The sequence below is a fragment of the Fukomys damarensis genome, unplaced genomic scaffold (genome assembly GCF_012274545.1).
Source record: "Fukomys damarensis isolate Sample0158 unplaced genomic scaffold, DMR_v1.0_HiC HiC_scaffold_1, whole genome shotgun sequence".
Lineage (NCBI taxonomy): Eukaryota > Metazoa > Chordata > Mammalia > Rodentia > Bathyergidae > Fukomys > Fukomys damarensis.
In genome coordinates, this window is record NW_022900913.1 from 50482353 (window position 1) to 50498649 (window position 16297).

Here is a 16297-nt window from a genome sequence, read left to right on the forward strand (position 1 = left end):
ACAAAAGTGAAGATAAAATATGAAATAAATGAGAAGTTCAATGAAGAAATTCCTAGAAGTTTTTTTAGCTTAGTAAGCAAAGTAAGATTATTAGTGAAAAAACTCATCTAGAATGTCACTACCAGGGTTATTGCTTATGAATTATTCAGTACTAAGATACTTTTCTATAATTGTACTTAACAGCTAAAAGGAAAAATCACTGAGTGAAACAATGGTTATTTTTGAGCTTGTATTTAGACTTGTCGGTTGTGTTTGTACTTGGTATGCAAAGTACACTTTGATGCCAAATCTAAAAGGACAGGAGTCTATGTGCTAAGGTAGTTTTTTATGTCTATACTCATTTAAAAAAAGAAAAGCACTCGGAAAAATAAACCACATTTTAAAAGAGAAATTCACAAAGCTGAGTATCTTTATTTAAAACAAAAAAAATTTTTTTTTGAGTCAGGATCTCACTATGTAGTTTAGTTTAGGCTGGTCTTGAATTCACTGTGTAGCCCAGGCTGGTCTCAAATACATAATGATCTTTCTGCCTCACCCTCACCAGTGCTGGTATTATAGGTCTGGCCAGAATTTTTAAATTTTAAATTAAAAATTTAAATTTTATTTTTGTTGTTCAAATTGTGATAGCTTTCGAATGATAAACAGAAGAATTTCTTAATATTCTCTGTTGGAGTATTGGGGGAGTACCGGGGATAGAACTCAGAACACTGTGCTTGTGAAGCATGTGGCAGAACCACTGAGCTCCATTTCCAACTCTTTGTTGTAGTTATTCACTTGTGTTACTGATACTGTGTTGTACATTTCAGCTAAAGTCAGTGGGTGATATTGGTGCTTTAGAGACATCTTAGATTTTTTCTGAAATACCTTTTCATTTTCTTTATGATGTTTCAGCTGAAAATGTTGTCTGATGTATTTCACTGTGCTTACTTTTTTCTCAAAAAAATATGTGCTGTGCTTCCTACGTTGTCTATCATGCCTTTATTGTTTTATAGTGTTTCCATATTAACTTGAAAAGTCTCAATAATTGTTCATGAATCCACAAGCTTTCAAAATCTTTAATTTTTGTTCCATTTTGGTCTTTCAGCATGATATATATTTAAAACTAACAATTACAAGAATACAAAGCACAAAAGGAAGTTTTTTTTTAATCCTAGTTATATCTGGAATTCTTACCTATAATATTATGTTAACAGTATAAATGACATGATTTTTTCTGTATGATTCATGTTTTTATGGTAGTACTCTGAAATCATGTGGTTATTGATTGAACATGGCTTGGTGTAGAGTAACAGTAATTTTTCAAAGTAGACATTCAAATTTTCATCCTCAAAAGGCCAGTAGCCTGAAGCAAATTTTACCTGCACACCAAGGTCCACAAAAACACTTGGATTTGTCTTAGCTCTTCAAAGCTACATTACAAAAAAATTCCCACCAGGTAATTAGAGTTGTTACTAGGAGTTTAAGTCACTGAATGTTATGGTCATGTGGTTATATCTTTGCTTATTTATCTTTTCCTTGTTATTGGATTTAGGATGTCATTCCTGTTTTTACTTCTTCATTAATGTCACCAGGAAGCAATGTCTTTATAATTTTCCTAAGATTTTCTGAAAGGGTGTATCTTTTACTGAAATGAATGAATAATTTTTTATTGTATACTTTGGAATAGTGGATTATATCTTTATTAATTGTATAAATACTTGATAGTATTACACAATCCAAAGTTTAAATGATTTTTATGTAATCTATATTATGGAATACCTATGTTTAATTTCTCACATCTTAGCTGTCACCCCCATCCCCTTTCCTCTTTATTTAATGTTTTGAAACTAAAGATTAACATTAGAAATTCCCAGAGCTACTTTTTTGAGACACAGACATTCACATAAATTAACTGGATTTTCTCTTCTCTCCAATCAGCCTGAAGTACTTGAGCAACTAAGTGGATTGAAAGAATTTTGGATGGATGGTAATAGACTGACTTTTATTCCAGGGGTATGTATAGGAAATTCTAAATGACTTCACTTGTTGCTGCCTTTTCTTTGAAGTAGTTGAACTATGCATTTTAATTTGTTAAAAAATGGATTATAGCCATACATGGTGGTGCACACCTATAATCTCTGCACTCAGAAGACTAAGGTAGGATCACCTGAGTTTGAGACCAGCCTGGGATACATACATAGTAAGCCTAAGACCAGCCTGAATTCTGCATAGTGAGACCCTGTCCAAAGAAAAAAAGAGGATTAATTCCCTTTTAAACAGAAACAGAATAGAAAAATAATTTAAAAACTATTTACACTTTCCTGATTAAAGTCTGAAAATTCCAGTAACAAACCTTGTCAGTCTTTTTTTTTAATGTTGTAGTGTCCTTTTTAGTCACAGCTTTTGAATTTATATCCTGATTCATTTTGCCTAGGGAATTGTTAAACCAGGATGATTTCCTCCCTTCCCCTCTCCTCCCCTCCCCTCCTGTTCCCTTCCCTCCCCTCCTGTTCCCTCCCCTCTCAAGATTGAACCCTGGGACTTCACACTGAGCTACACCTCCCAGCCCTTTTAATTTTTAATTTAAACATAGGATCTGGCTAAGTTGCCCAGGCTGGGGTTGAACTTGGAATCCTCGTGCCTTAGCCACCAGAGTGGTGGGATTAAAAATATGCCCCATCATGCCTAGCAAACTAAGGTAATTTTTGTGAACTCTTTGTCTTATCAACTAATAAATTATATACTCCATATCCAAAGGACCACAAGAATCCCCTTATAGTCTATTTCCCTAGAAAGGTGATGGACAGCCAAATGCCCAGAGGAAAATATATGTATTTTGTCACTCTGAGGGACTAAAATTAGCAGGAATTCTTTGCTTTATTACTGAAAATATTTCTAATGGCACTTATAGTAACAGTTTAAGTCCTCTTTCATGTATAAACATTTAATTATGTAAAACTTGATAGTAATTTTGTTACTTAAAGCTTTTCATAAATTACTTGATAATTACATATCTTTTTTAACTTATAGTTTATTGGTAGTTTGAAACAGCTTACATATTTGGATGTTTCTAAAAATAATATTGAAATGATTGAAGAAGGAATTTCAGCATGTGAAAACCTTCAAGACCTCCTGTTATCAAGCAATTCACTTCAACAACTACCTGAGACTATTGGTTTGTATTGGTTTCAAATTTATATAATTTTTATTCAAGTAAATTTAAAGCTTCCATATAAACTCACATTTTGTTTGTTATAAAATAGGTTTATTGTATTACCACAAGGTAAATCTTATTTGAATTTTTCCTAATGTGATCAAGTATATTGTTTACTCTTTGTTGATGTTACTATATGTGAGGTTTTTTTTTTTTTTTTTTTTTTTTTTCCAAATCATGAGATTTTACCCAGAGGCACTGGGCTATATTTCTAGTCCTTTTAAAAATTTTTCTTGAGACAAATTCTTTCTGAGTTGCTCAGGGCAGGCTCAAATTTGAGATTATCCTGGGTCAAACTGCCAGAGCGCTGGGAATTTTAGACATGTGCCACTGTGCCTGACTTTGTTATTGTGTTTTTTATTTACTCTAAGGAAATTTTTTTTTTCAGCTTTAATTGAGTTTATTGGTACATTTTAGGGATACAGTACAGTTACATTCATGGAAATTTTTTAATAAGTATAATAAATTCTTTAAAAGAAGTTTTGTTTTTCATATTTAACCATAGCCTTTATTTGGTAAATTTTTTTCAGTTCTACTTTATTATATACCCACAGACAGGAAAACGGACTTGAACAAATACTATGAGAGACCTACAGTTATTATTGAATCTGTATTTCTCAAGTTGTTTTTTTGATGAAGTATCAAGGGAATTATTTGGATAAAATGACTAAATAAATCTTATCTTTTTGAGGCTTGAATATAAAAACTAAAAAATATTTTTGCATATTTTCTCAGTTGATTTAAGATACATTTTGTAAACTCATTAGGATTCTATTCATTCTAATTTAATTATGTTTACTTTTTGAATTAAAGTATTTTACTATTGTAATATTTATATTACATTAAATTAGTTTGTTAGACAGCTATCAATAGCCTTCCCTCTACCATTTGTTTAATCTCTTAATTCACTGAGTTTGTATTGTGTTTCATGATTGTGCTATGGTATTGTTTTTAGGAGCAGGGCTGAAGCAGTGGAAAGACAATGCAGACAGAAAGTCCCTTTTTCTTAAGAAGCTTGTATTTTAGTGAAGGTTAATAAAGTGAGAGACACTGTTAAAAGGTGATATGGAGAGAAATTGAAAATATAAGTTAAAGTAACAGAGATGAATGAGTTTAGAGGTATGATGTCTCTTACAGAAAGGTTGATTGGTAAAGTTTTATTTAATTTTTGAGGGGCGGGTATTGGGATCAAACTCAGGACCTTGCATTTGTGAGGCAGGTAGCAGCATCACTGAACTAAATCCCCAGCCCAAGTTTTAATTCTTATATGTGATGTGTCTCACGTTGATTGTGTGTGGATGATTTGGTTCTACTTTGAGCTCAAAAATTGTATATTCTCAATAGGTTCATTGAAGAATGTCACAACTCTTAAAATAGATGAAAATCAATTAATGTATCTACCAGACTCTATAGGAGGGTAAGTTTTTTATGAAAATATATAGATTATTGAAAGTTTTACTCCTTAGTCCAATACTCTATATAATTTTTCAGATATTTGCATAAATAGCATCTAAAGGAAGTTTCACAAACAACCTGTGGGAAAAATACTCCTCTAAGTACTTTTGGTGAAATTCAGTTTTACGAAGTTTCACTAGGCTTGTTAATGACCAGCTCAGATATTCATATGTTCTAAAATTTGACTATATATAGGAAATCTTGCTTTTAATAATACCTGTTCTTATATAATTAAAGGTTAATATCAGTAGAAGAACTGGATTGTAGTTTCAATGAAATTGAAGCTTTGCCTTCATCTGTTGGACAGCTTACTAGCATAAGGACTTTTGCTGCCGATCATAATTACTTACAGCAGCTACCCCCAGAGGTACAGTAAAGTTTGTTTCAGATTTTTTTGTCTTTTCATCTTTTTCTAATTGTCTTTATTGCTATCCATTGTCTTTAAATTTCTTTCTAAAATAATTTCTTTTCTGAGTAATAGTTATATTAACTTAGAATTTGTACCTTAACACTTCTTTTGTACATGAAAATTATTAAAAATAAGCTTATTCCTTTATAAAGTCAAAGAATATTTTTTACAACTTTTACGTATGTTATTCTCATATTTATTCACATATGGGCCAAATTTTTTATTCCCAATTTATGTTTCTATTTCAGATTGGAAATTGGAAAAATGTAACTGTGCTGTTTCTCCATTCTAATAAACTTGAGACACTTCCAGAGGAAATGGGTGATATGCAAAAATTAAAAGTCATTAATTTAAGTGACAATAGGTTTGTAATACTGTATTCATCTGTTGTAGATGATATTGATTTTAAAAAATTAAAGTTTCATATGATGTGTTTTAGAATAGCTAATACTATTCCTCTTTTCATATATTTTAAGATGGCTTTTATTCTGTTTGTTTGTTTTTTCTTTTGTTTTGTTTCGTTTTATTGTTTGAGACAGGGTCTCACCATGTAGTTGAGACTGACCTGGAACTCACTGTGTAGCCCAGGCTAGTCTCAACTCAAAGTGATTCTCCTGCCTCAGCCTCCTGAATGCTGAGATTACAGGTGTGCGCCACCATGCCCGGTTTAAGATGGTTTTTAAATGGAATCATTAATTTATCTGACTGTTAATTATCCTGTGGTGTCACTGTTCATCTTTGGTCAACTTAGTGTACCACTTTTATTCTCTCCTAATAATAACGTTTTTTTATTCCTAATGTCAGATCTTTACCTTAAAACACTATGGAACAAAGCAGCTTTAGAGTCTAATCTGTTTCTTTTATTTTATTTTGGCAAAGTTTTGCTCACCTACACACAAACTGAAGTGCAGAAAAACTTGAGATTGAAAAATACCTTTTCTGGAGGTAAAAATGCTAAAGAGAATGATAAAACATATCATGTATCTTATAGGGTTCACATAGCATCTTACTGGGTTTTCAGAACAACTGTATGAGATAATACAACAGATATTCCCACTTTATGTAAAAGAAATTTTTCATATTTAAGGTGACATATCTCGTAAGGTAGAGCTTTAATTAAACCTAGTATTTTGACTAGTTGACAGTATTCTGGCTGAAATATTATACTTGAAAAGACCACTACTTATTAAAACCTTGTTGCAGCCTGTATTTAAATCTTCTCAAACTAGAGTACAGTAGGTTATGACAAACTGCCTTTAAAGATAGGCAACGAAGACTAGTGAGGCCTAAATCTCTTTAAAATATGGTACTATTTCAACTTAACATTCTAAAAAGCAGTTGTATTACTTTTTATTTATTATCATCATAAAATAGTCCTTATTGATTATGCAAATACTGACTCAAAAAGTACAGTTTTTATAACAACCCATCTCTAAAAGTCTTCCTATAACATTTGTTCACTCTAAATATAAATAAGGAAAGCAGTTTTAATGAGACATTGTTTAATTTGTCCTTATTTTTTCTGTAAGGCGAGGATATTTGTTATTTTTTAACATTTTTGAAGTTAGTCCAAAATTTTGCTTGTTAAATTGTTGCATTTAAGGAATATTTTAAAAACTAAATATTTTGTTTTGTGTCCTGTACCAAGACCTATTTTGGGATTTTTCTTTTTTTTTTTCTTTTTGGTACCGGGCATCGAACTCAGGTCCTTGTGCTTGCAAAGCAGGTGCTGGAACCACTGAGCTAAATCCCAGGCCCGGGATTTTTCTTTTCTTCTTTTTTTCCATTTGCAGTACCGTTATATAGCATTTTTCAAAAGACCATTGGATTTAGTTGTTATCCATTTTATTTTTGTGGTGCTGGGAATTATAAACCCATGGCATCCAAATGCTAAGTGAATGGTCTTATCACTGAGACATATCTCCAGCCCTAAATTGTATTCATTTTTTATTAGTCTCATTCATTCATTTATTTATTTATGGTACTGGGGATCAAACTTGGGCCCTTACACTTTCAAGGCAGGCTCCGGAACCACTGAGCCAAATCCCCGGCCCCTAATAATCTCATTTTAAAGCTTAATTTTCTTTGTATTTTTTTCCTACAGATTGAAGAATTTGCCCTTTAGCTTTACAAAGCTACAACAGTTGACTGCTATGTGGCTGTCAGATAATCAGGTGAGCATTTTGACTTTGTAAATTATTAGAATTTGTATTACATAATTATGTACTCTTAATTTGCATAAGGCCATTTAGAGGTCCATCAAAAAAATGTGTACATCTTCAGCAGTTAACTGTACTAATAAATATCTGGAAGCTAATAGCCACTGCTTTGAGCCCCTCTTGTAATTGTAGAGGCCAAAGGTAACTTGTATGAATCTCCTGATAGCTCAATAAGTTTAGTCTTGAAATATTTATTCAAGTTTTTCTTTTCTTGATGTTTCTTTTTAGTGGAAAATATACGTAACATTTAGAATCTTAATTTTTTCTAACAAACATGTAGATTTTTAAATAATAAATCCTGTAGTGCTTGCCTGTTTTCTATACCTATAAAAATATAGAGGGGCCTGGGATTTCGCTCAGTGGTTCTGCTGCCTGCCTTGCAAGCACAAAGACCCGAGTTTGATTCCTGGTACCAAAAAAAAACAAGAACAAAAAATATAGAGAGCCTAGGAAATCAGATGCAATACTGTCTAATTTTAATATACTCTCTCAGCAATTTTTTTTTTTTTTTTTGAGACATGGCCTTTTTGTATAGTTCAGGCTTGCCTGGAACTTACTATGTAGCTCAAGAAGGCCTTGAACTGTCAGCAGTTCTCCTGCCTCAGCCTCCCAAGTACTGGAATCACAGCCATGTGCCGCCACACCTGGCCTCTCTCAGCAATTTTTAAGATTACAGCTCATTGAGGTTTGAGCTTTGGACTTGGGTTTAAACAGAGGGCATAGGTATGCTGGTCAGGTACCCTACTCCAGAGTTACATATTCCCAGCCCATTTCTGTCTTTTTCTTTTTTGGAGATAGGGTCTTACTACATTGGCCAGGCTGGCCTCAAACTTGCAGTCCTTCTTGTGTCAGCCTTCTGAGTAGCTGGGATTACAGGTGTGCACCAGCATGTACAGCACAATATGTTATTTTCTGTTGTCAGCATGATAGTAGTGTTCTTAAATTTATTCCTCCTCTACCACAGTGATATATGTACACCCATATTTATAGTGGCACAGTTTTTAATAGCTAAAACTTGGAAACAGCCCAATTGCCTATCAGTTGGAGACTGAATAAAGTAGATGTGTTTTTTCTATAAAATGGAGTACTACTCAGCCATAAAGCATGAGAAATGATAGAGTCACTCATAGGAAAATGGATGCATATTGAGGCCATGCTCTTAAATGAAATAAATAAGACACGTGTAAATACTGAATACTTTCTCTGGTGTGAAAAACTAAAAGTGATAAGATTCAAATTGTATAACTGACAATGTGAAATAGGAAGAAAAGGACTAAAGGTGTAGGGGAAGTGGAATGGATAGGGGAAAGGAAATAAAGGAAAAGGAAAAAATATGAGAACAGGAAAAAATGGAAACAAAGTCTTTGTAAATACAGGAGCGAGGAGGGGTGAAGGGAGCGCAGGGGTATGGAGTAAAAAGGAGAACCAAGATCTGTCATGTGAAAGTACAAGATCCCAATGATAAATGTAACTGTACTATATACTTAAAAAGTACCAATAAACTCAATGAGAAAAAAATTTATTCTTCCTCTTGATTTGGAATGTTGTATCCTTTAATCACTATATCCTAATTCACTCTCTACCTCAATCCCTGATAACCACTATTTTACTCTTTTCTGTGAATTCTCCTGTTTTTGATTCCACATGTGAATGATGTTATATATGTCATCTGTGTCTGTCTTATTTCACTCAGCATATTGTGTTGCAGGTTTATCCCTTTTCTTGCAATTGACAGGATTTCCTTTTTAAAGTTGAATAGTATTTTATTGTGTATATATTTCACATTTTCTTTACCCATTCATCCATTGGTGAACACTTAGATTGATTTTTTATCTTGGTTATTGTGAATAATAATGTAATGAATGTGATAGTGCTAATATTTTATCGGCATACTGATTGAATTTCCTTTGGATATGTATCCAGCAGTGAGATTGTTGAATCATACAGTAGTTTTGTTTTGTGGACTCTGTATACTGTTTATCAGAATGATTACTAATTACATCCCCACCAACAATCTCAAGAGTTCTTGAAATGTATAATCTATTAAGCTTTTTAATTAAAAAGTTAGGGCTTACTATTTGACTTTAAGTAATACCTTATAATAATTTATCAAAAGTTGTATTTTCCCAGGATTTGTATACAGTAAATTCCATAGCCAGAATTGCCTGGGAAACTATATCACACCAATTTTAGATTATGTTACCAATCCTGAGATGCATAGTAAAGAAACATAGTATCTGATATTTTAGAATTCTCCAAACTTTTTCTCTTGAAGACCCTTAATTCTTTTCAGTTTTTTAAGACAAGGTCTCACTATGTAGTTGAGACTGACCTGGAACTCACTATGTAGCCCAGGCTGATCTTGAACTCACAGTGATCCTCCTGCCTCAGCCTCTGAAGTGCTGGGATTACAGGCTTGTGCCACCAAAGCCAGGCTGACCCTTAATTCTTATTAACATCTAAAAAGCCTTAAGTTAAAGTTAATCTAAGTTTTTATAAACTAGGATATAGCATTTTTTTTTGCACATTTTTAAAGATGGTCTTGAATGCTATTTCATTTGTTTTTATTAGAGCTTAAATACTGCATTTCTTACATGTGGAACTCTTAACTTTCTCATTTTTCATTACTGAATATTTTAAGTTTGAAACTTTATTTGAAATTTTGTAATTGGATTCAGAAAACATTTGCTGGGTCCTGTCTTATGCCTGATACTTGCTGCAGTATGAATGACACATAGCTTGTAGTATAATAGCACTTTTATAGATAAATTTATGTTAGAAAATTATGTGATTGTTCATTTTGATGAAATTACCAAGGACATACTATAGCTCATATTTAGTGTTTTCTTATTTTCTGCCTATTCTCCATCTATTGTTTTAAATTTTTGAGCTGGCATCTTTGTTCATTAAAGTTTGACAGAATATTTAAACATTATCAGATGTGGCAAGAAAGTTTCCTTTACTATATGAAACAACAGTTATAAAAATAAAATAGGAAGATTATTATTTTTGACAATAAATAGTTATTTAATATATATTAAAATAAATTGCTATGTTGTTAGTCTCTGGAAGTATAAGCAGAAGAGTTGTTTATTACTTTATCCCATCATTAATTTTGTGACTCAAGAGCCATTTTATTCAACAGTTGCATTGTGCCAGCCAGCCTAATGTGAGGCAGTGATATTTAGGAAGTTACTATTGTACAATCTGATAAGAGTAGGTTTTAGGGTTACACATGGAAAAGTTAACTTGGGAGATTGAGAATGAGTTTCCCAGAAGTCCCCACAATTCCTAAATATGATAAGCCATGATTATTTAGGTGTGAGACAGCCTACTATATTTGGTAACTCAATATGTGATTGAGAATGACTAGAGCATAACTTATGAGAAGACAGGAAATGAGGCCATAGAGGAAAAAACACAATCATGGAGAATGTTGTGTCCATCCAAAGGAACTTGTATTACATTTGAAGGGTGGCAAATAGATTTTTTAAAAATCTAGCTTGCCTGCTGTCATCCATTATGAGAGGTTTCCTAAAAGTTTGTATTGAGGATTTTAAGGCCATATTAAGCCACAGTAGAAAATTGCTGTCACTAGAGTGACCTTGTTATCTATTGTGCATAGTAGGATACTTTGGAGATAGTGCAAAGTTTTCTTGATAATTCTGTCTGTCAGACCAACATAAGTTACATATGTCTGTCTTGTCAAATTGGTAATTTGCTTATTTTAGGCATGGTTAGTTTTTTTTTATCTGCCATGAATATAAGAGGAAGAAGTGATTCTTTTCATAGATAAGATATGGGATCCACTATTAACATTTGAACAGGCAAATGAATATTATCAGATTGATATTTTATAAAGTCCTTTTTAGCAGCATTGTAGAAAATGGGTTTGGCAGGGTACAATGCCAGTCATGAAGCTAGGGGAGAGTGAAAGGACATTACCATAAATTGTCCTGAACTAAAATTAGAACAGGTCTAAGGAAGAGCAGGTGTTTTTAAGGAATAATTTTAAAAGTCACACCAATGGAGCATATGGAAAATGAATGTATATACGAAGCAAATAAAAGCTTAGGTGAATGTTAAGATATGAGTGGAGTAACTTGGTAAATAGTGTTACTGTAACTAAGAAAAGGAACCAGAAGAGAAAGAAATATATTTATGGGAAGATGTTAAGTCCCAGTTAAGCATATTGACTCAAAAAAGTACCTTCAAAATATTCAAATAGGCTTATGTAGGCTGGTGGCCACGGACCCCCTCATTTTATTTCAGTCTGTGATTTCTCTGCTTTTGGATTCTCCATTGTTTTCCTTTTTGATCTTCAGGAATTTCTCAATTATTTCTGAAATCATCATTTTCTTTTTTCGTTACTATTATAGACTTTATGGATTTTTTTTGCTTATTTGTAAAATTTCTTTGCTATGCTTAAAAAGATTTGTGGTATAAAACTACTCATTTTTTCATGTGTGTTCAGCCCATTGTCTTAATAAATAACTTTCTTGGGAGTAGTGTTATAGCTTTATTATTTTCTCAAAAAGAGAACACATGCACATTTTTTAATGGTACTTGGAGTCAAACCCAAGACTTCACACATGATAAGCAAGCATTCTACCACTGAGCTATATTCCCACTGCTGAAACTATTTTAAATGTTAGGAATGAGCCAGGCATGGTGGCCCATGCTTGTAATCCCAGCACTCTGGGAAATTTAAGAGGATTGCTGTCAGTTCAAGGTCAGCCTGAGACCCTGTCTCAGCAAAAAAAAAAAAAAGGCTAGAGATGGATTAATCTTGAAAACTATTAATATTTAAGTGGCAGGTAAATTTACAAGCTTAAAGAGAGTAGCCATAAAATTGAAGGACAGCTGTGCATGATAGTGGTTTCAATAAAGACAAAATGTCTGACTTAAGATGATAGGAACAACAAAAAAAAAGATAGGATTTGTCAAAAAGTCAATTCAGATGAAATCTTAGAAATACACATCGTATTTGACAATTTGCCAACTGAAATTGGACTACTAAAGTAATTATAAAGGTGTGTATGTATATATATATATATATGAGAAGCAATTTTAGGATAGAACGGAGCCATGTGATATTGATTATTATTCTTTTAAGAAGGTTGGATAAGAAAAAGGAAAATTGAACATCTAGTGGTAGCTAGCGACAAGGTAAGCAAGCAGAGACCTTTAAATATTGGAGTTCACATTTACATATTGATAGAGGATGTGTAGAGAATAAAATTTTGTATTCGGTGAAAAGCTTTAATAGATTTCCGGTAAAGTGCTGGGAAGAAAGAAACGATGTCTTTCGTAGCAATTTTGAGAAATTCCCAAAGGTCAGAAAAATGGTGAGACCATGCTTATCCTCTTGAAAGAGATCCTGAATCTGAACTATGTGAAAGAGAGTGCAAATAATGTACATTGTGATACTCTTGAAATGTAGTATTCATTACCTTCAACTGTAGCTATTTCTTGAATCCTGTTTTTTAGAATTTTTGAAGAAGGTAGCATCTTTGGAATACAATTTAGGAAATGCAGAAGGATTTTTAAGCAACATTGAGAAGAACCCTATGGAAGTACTACTAATATCACTACACAAGTATAAATTAGTATTCCACAAATTTGTAGTGTTAGTGTTACTAATTTGCTCAGCTGTGTGATAAAGAGAAAGCACACTGCATGTTTGCCAAGTCACTTTTAAGAAAAGGACAACACAGAAAGAGATCTTGGTTACTGATAATATAGTGGTTGAAATGAGATACAGTGCAGTAAAAGAGAAGCAAAGACAGAAGTCAGATGATGGAGAGAATGTTGAAAGATCAAGGAATTAGCAGTATTGGTCAGAGTGATCAATAAGTGTGACAGGAACAGTGATGTGGGAGAGGTCCATGGTGTCTGTTACCATACTCTGTTGGTTTTCCTTTTGTCTGCTTAGTCTGCTTTTGAGGCATGTCTTCTCCCAGTGTCTTACAGAGTAGTGCTCTTTAGGGTACTTTCCTTCCATGTTACTTTTTGTATGCTCATTATTTCTAGCAATATATTTAGCACAGTGCCCATTTGCAGACTTCATTCATCCAGTTTAAGGCCTTCTTAATGTTGCCATCTAGATAATTCAGCCAGCTTAAAATGGAGCATACCATCTTCTGCCCCACATACTTTCTTTTCGTAGGTTACCTAGCTCAGTAAAAGGTACTTGATGGAGGCATAGATGTGGAAATGCAGTGTAACTGCTATTTTCCCCTGTACTTTAGGTCAGTTTATTACTAAACACTGATGAATCTTAAATAGCTCATGTTTATTTCACTTTACTAAGGTTCTCCTCAGTACCATCCACCATCATCCTTTCTTTAGACCTGCCTTGTCTAATACAGTAGCCACTGGTGTCGTTTGATTGATCCAAATTGAGATGTGTTATAAATAAAATTACACAGTGGATTTTATAGCTTTAGTATGAACAGAAAATGTAAATTGTCATATCCATAATTTTTATTTTGGATAACATATTAAATATTTGTGTATGGTTAAATGCATTATTAAAATTAATTTCATCTTCTTGCCTTTTCAAAAATTATGATTTGCATGTCTGTCTCATGTTACAGTTCTAGTAGATAATGCTTAGACTATTAAGATAGCTTTCCAACAATTTTACACCTACAGAGTTACCAACACTTCCAAAGCCTTATCACTCCAAATCTTTTCTGACCTACACTGTAACTGAAGTAATCTTTTAATATGATCCCAGTACTAACCTATTTGAAATCTTTTCATGATTTTTAATTCATGTCATATGCTTCAAGACCCTGTTCATCATGTAGCTGCATCACCACCCTTTACACCTTTATTCTTGGGTCCTGCCCTTCTGTACTGGATATGGAATTTAGGACCTTGCACTTGCAAGGCAGGCATGGTGCCACTGAACTAACCCCCCACACACACACACATTTATTCTCATTTCACCAAATGAGTTCTACCCTCCTGAAACATTCTTTGCCTTTTTACCTGCCTTATTTTTTTCTTCACGCTTTTTTAAAGGGGTTTTCCTAATCATTTAAGATAGTAATGTGTAAATACCTCTCTCTCTATGTTCTCTGAGCACCCTGTACCTTTTCTGCTTTGTTAAGTGCACTGTATTGCAATTATATACTGTATTCTATATCCTTCCTTACATATACTCCACAAACTCAGTAAAAATACTTATTTTGCTTTCTGGTCTATACCCCAGTGCCTGTCATAGTGCTTCAGTATAAAATGCTCTAAATAAACATTTGTTAAATGAGTGGTTTCAGATTTTAGAGGAACACTACTTAGAGATTCTTGGAATTATGGTAAAATAGTGGAATATCTAAAAATTAAACAGGCTTAAAAAGCAATAGAATTAAGTGTTCCAAGGAATTATCTAGATAAATAATTCTTAACTCCTTTTTGTATCCTTATACTCATAAACAGCATGTGAATAGTTTTTTTTAAGAACACTTTTATTGAAATACATAGTTCATATGTCATAATTCATCCATATTAAAATGTATGGCTTCAGGGCTGGGGATTTAGCTTAGTTTTTCTGACGCCTGCCTCACAAGCGCAAGGACCCAAGTTCGATCCTCTGTACAACAACAAAATGTATGGTTTTTAGTATAGTCAGAGTTGTGCAGAGATTTTGGCAGTTAATTTTAGAGTATTTTCTAGGGGATTGATTTGTAAAAGCCTCTCGATAATTTTGATATTCCCGTTTAAAGGGGACTTTTTTTTTCCTCCTCACGTACTCTTTACTCACTAAGAAACTATTTAACAAAAATATATGTTGGCTACATGTTGAATGTTGAATGACCCTTGACTGTGGAAAGATTTTGGATAAAAAGTGGGAATGCAAGTTGCTAAAATGCTTGGAACCAGAAGTATGTCAGATTTTGAATTTTTTTCAAATTCTGACATTTTAACAAGTGCACAATGAGTTGCATTTGGTGCCCAGGTCCAGACTTAGAATTCATTAATGTTTCATTTATATTTTCTACACCTAGCCTGGTAGTCATTTTATATAATATTTTTAATAATTTTGTGCATTTTGACTATGACCTGTCACATAAAGTCAGATATTAGACTTGCACTTATGGCATTCTTGTTCACACTCAAAAATGTTAATGATTTTGGAGTATTTGAAGATTTTTGGATTCGGGATGCTGAACCGTAGAAGGATACTTCCAGGAAGTCAGCAGCTGATAGGAATAGGGATTGAATGTAGAGTCAAGGGTTATATACGTCAAAGGAACAGAAGTTTAGATTTGTAGATGTAGGAGTAATGATTTTAGAACTTTGTAAGTGCTTCCTCTATCTCCTAAGTTATATCCATTGTGAGAGAATAAGCAGCCCATGTTTGAGGCTTCAGGTACACACAATCTTAGGGAAAGGAATAGAAATTACCACTTCCATTATCTGAGGAAGTCAGTTTTGAGATTGTAGGGCAGTTTTTTTATTGCAGAATAAGGAGTGCAAAGTTTTAAAAAGTTAGAGAGTAAGGTTACAGAAATTAACCATTTGTTAAGTTTTCACAAGAATATATCCAAAGAATTATTGTGATATAGGAGAGGAGAATTGCGTAGTTTTCTGTTTGCCTGGAGTCAACGGAGGCTTTTATTGGTGGGACTTCGCATGAATAGATTGGAAAAAATAATTATAGTAAGAAGTAAATTTGTAACATTAATCAGTAAGGAAAAAAAAGTCTTAAGAAAAAATAAAGTCCAAAATACCTGAAGGCTTCACAAAAGTATTTGTGCCAGTAATGGAGACATGATGGGAGGAAAGAGAAGCAGTTTACAACTTAATGGTTGTTTTTAATACACTCCTTTTAGCTTTGAACTAGCATGAACCTTTAGATAACTAGACTTATCCTTCCAGATGATTTTTTTTCTAAAAGCATCAAAAGGGAATACTAGAGAAGGCAAAATAACATAAATTGCAAAAGTCATGTTTTATAACTCTAAATTAATTCTCTATGTAATAAATTCTTGGATTATAGATACACTTGGT

At 33.0% G+C, this 16297-nt stretch overlaps 1 protein-coding gene across 8 annotated transcripts in view; it reads left to right on the forward strand.

The window, feature by feature from the left end:
• Positions 1 to 16297, forward strand: part of Erbin (erbb2 interacting protein) — a 115205-nt gene that overhangs the window by 63023 nt on the left and 35885 nt on the right. For all 8 annotated transcript variants that reach the window (XM_010637259.1, XM_033761178.1, XM_033761190.1 and 5 more), the window contains exons 9-14: positions 1918 to 1992; positions 3010 to 3154; positions 4538 to 4610; positions 4886 to 5015; positions 5306 to 5421; positions 7162 to 7231. In XM_010637259.1, coding sequence (XP_010635561.1) covers positions 1918 to 1992; positions 3010 to 3154; positions 4538 to 4610; positions 4886 to 5015; positions 5306 to 5421; positions 7162 to 7231 — 609 coding nt within the window. The remainder of the gene's footprint in view (positions 1 to 1917; positions 1993 to 3009; positions 3155 to 4537; positions 4611 to 4885; positions 5016 to 5305; positions 5422 to 7161; positions 7232 to 16297) is intronic.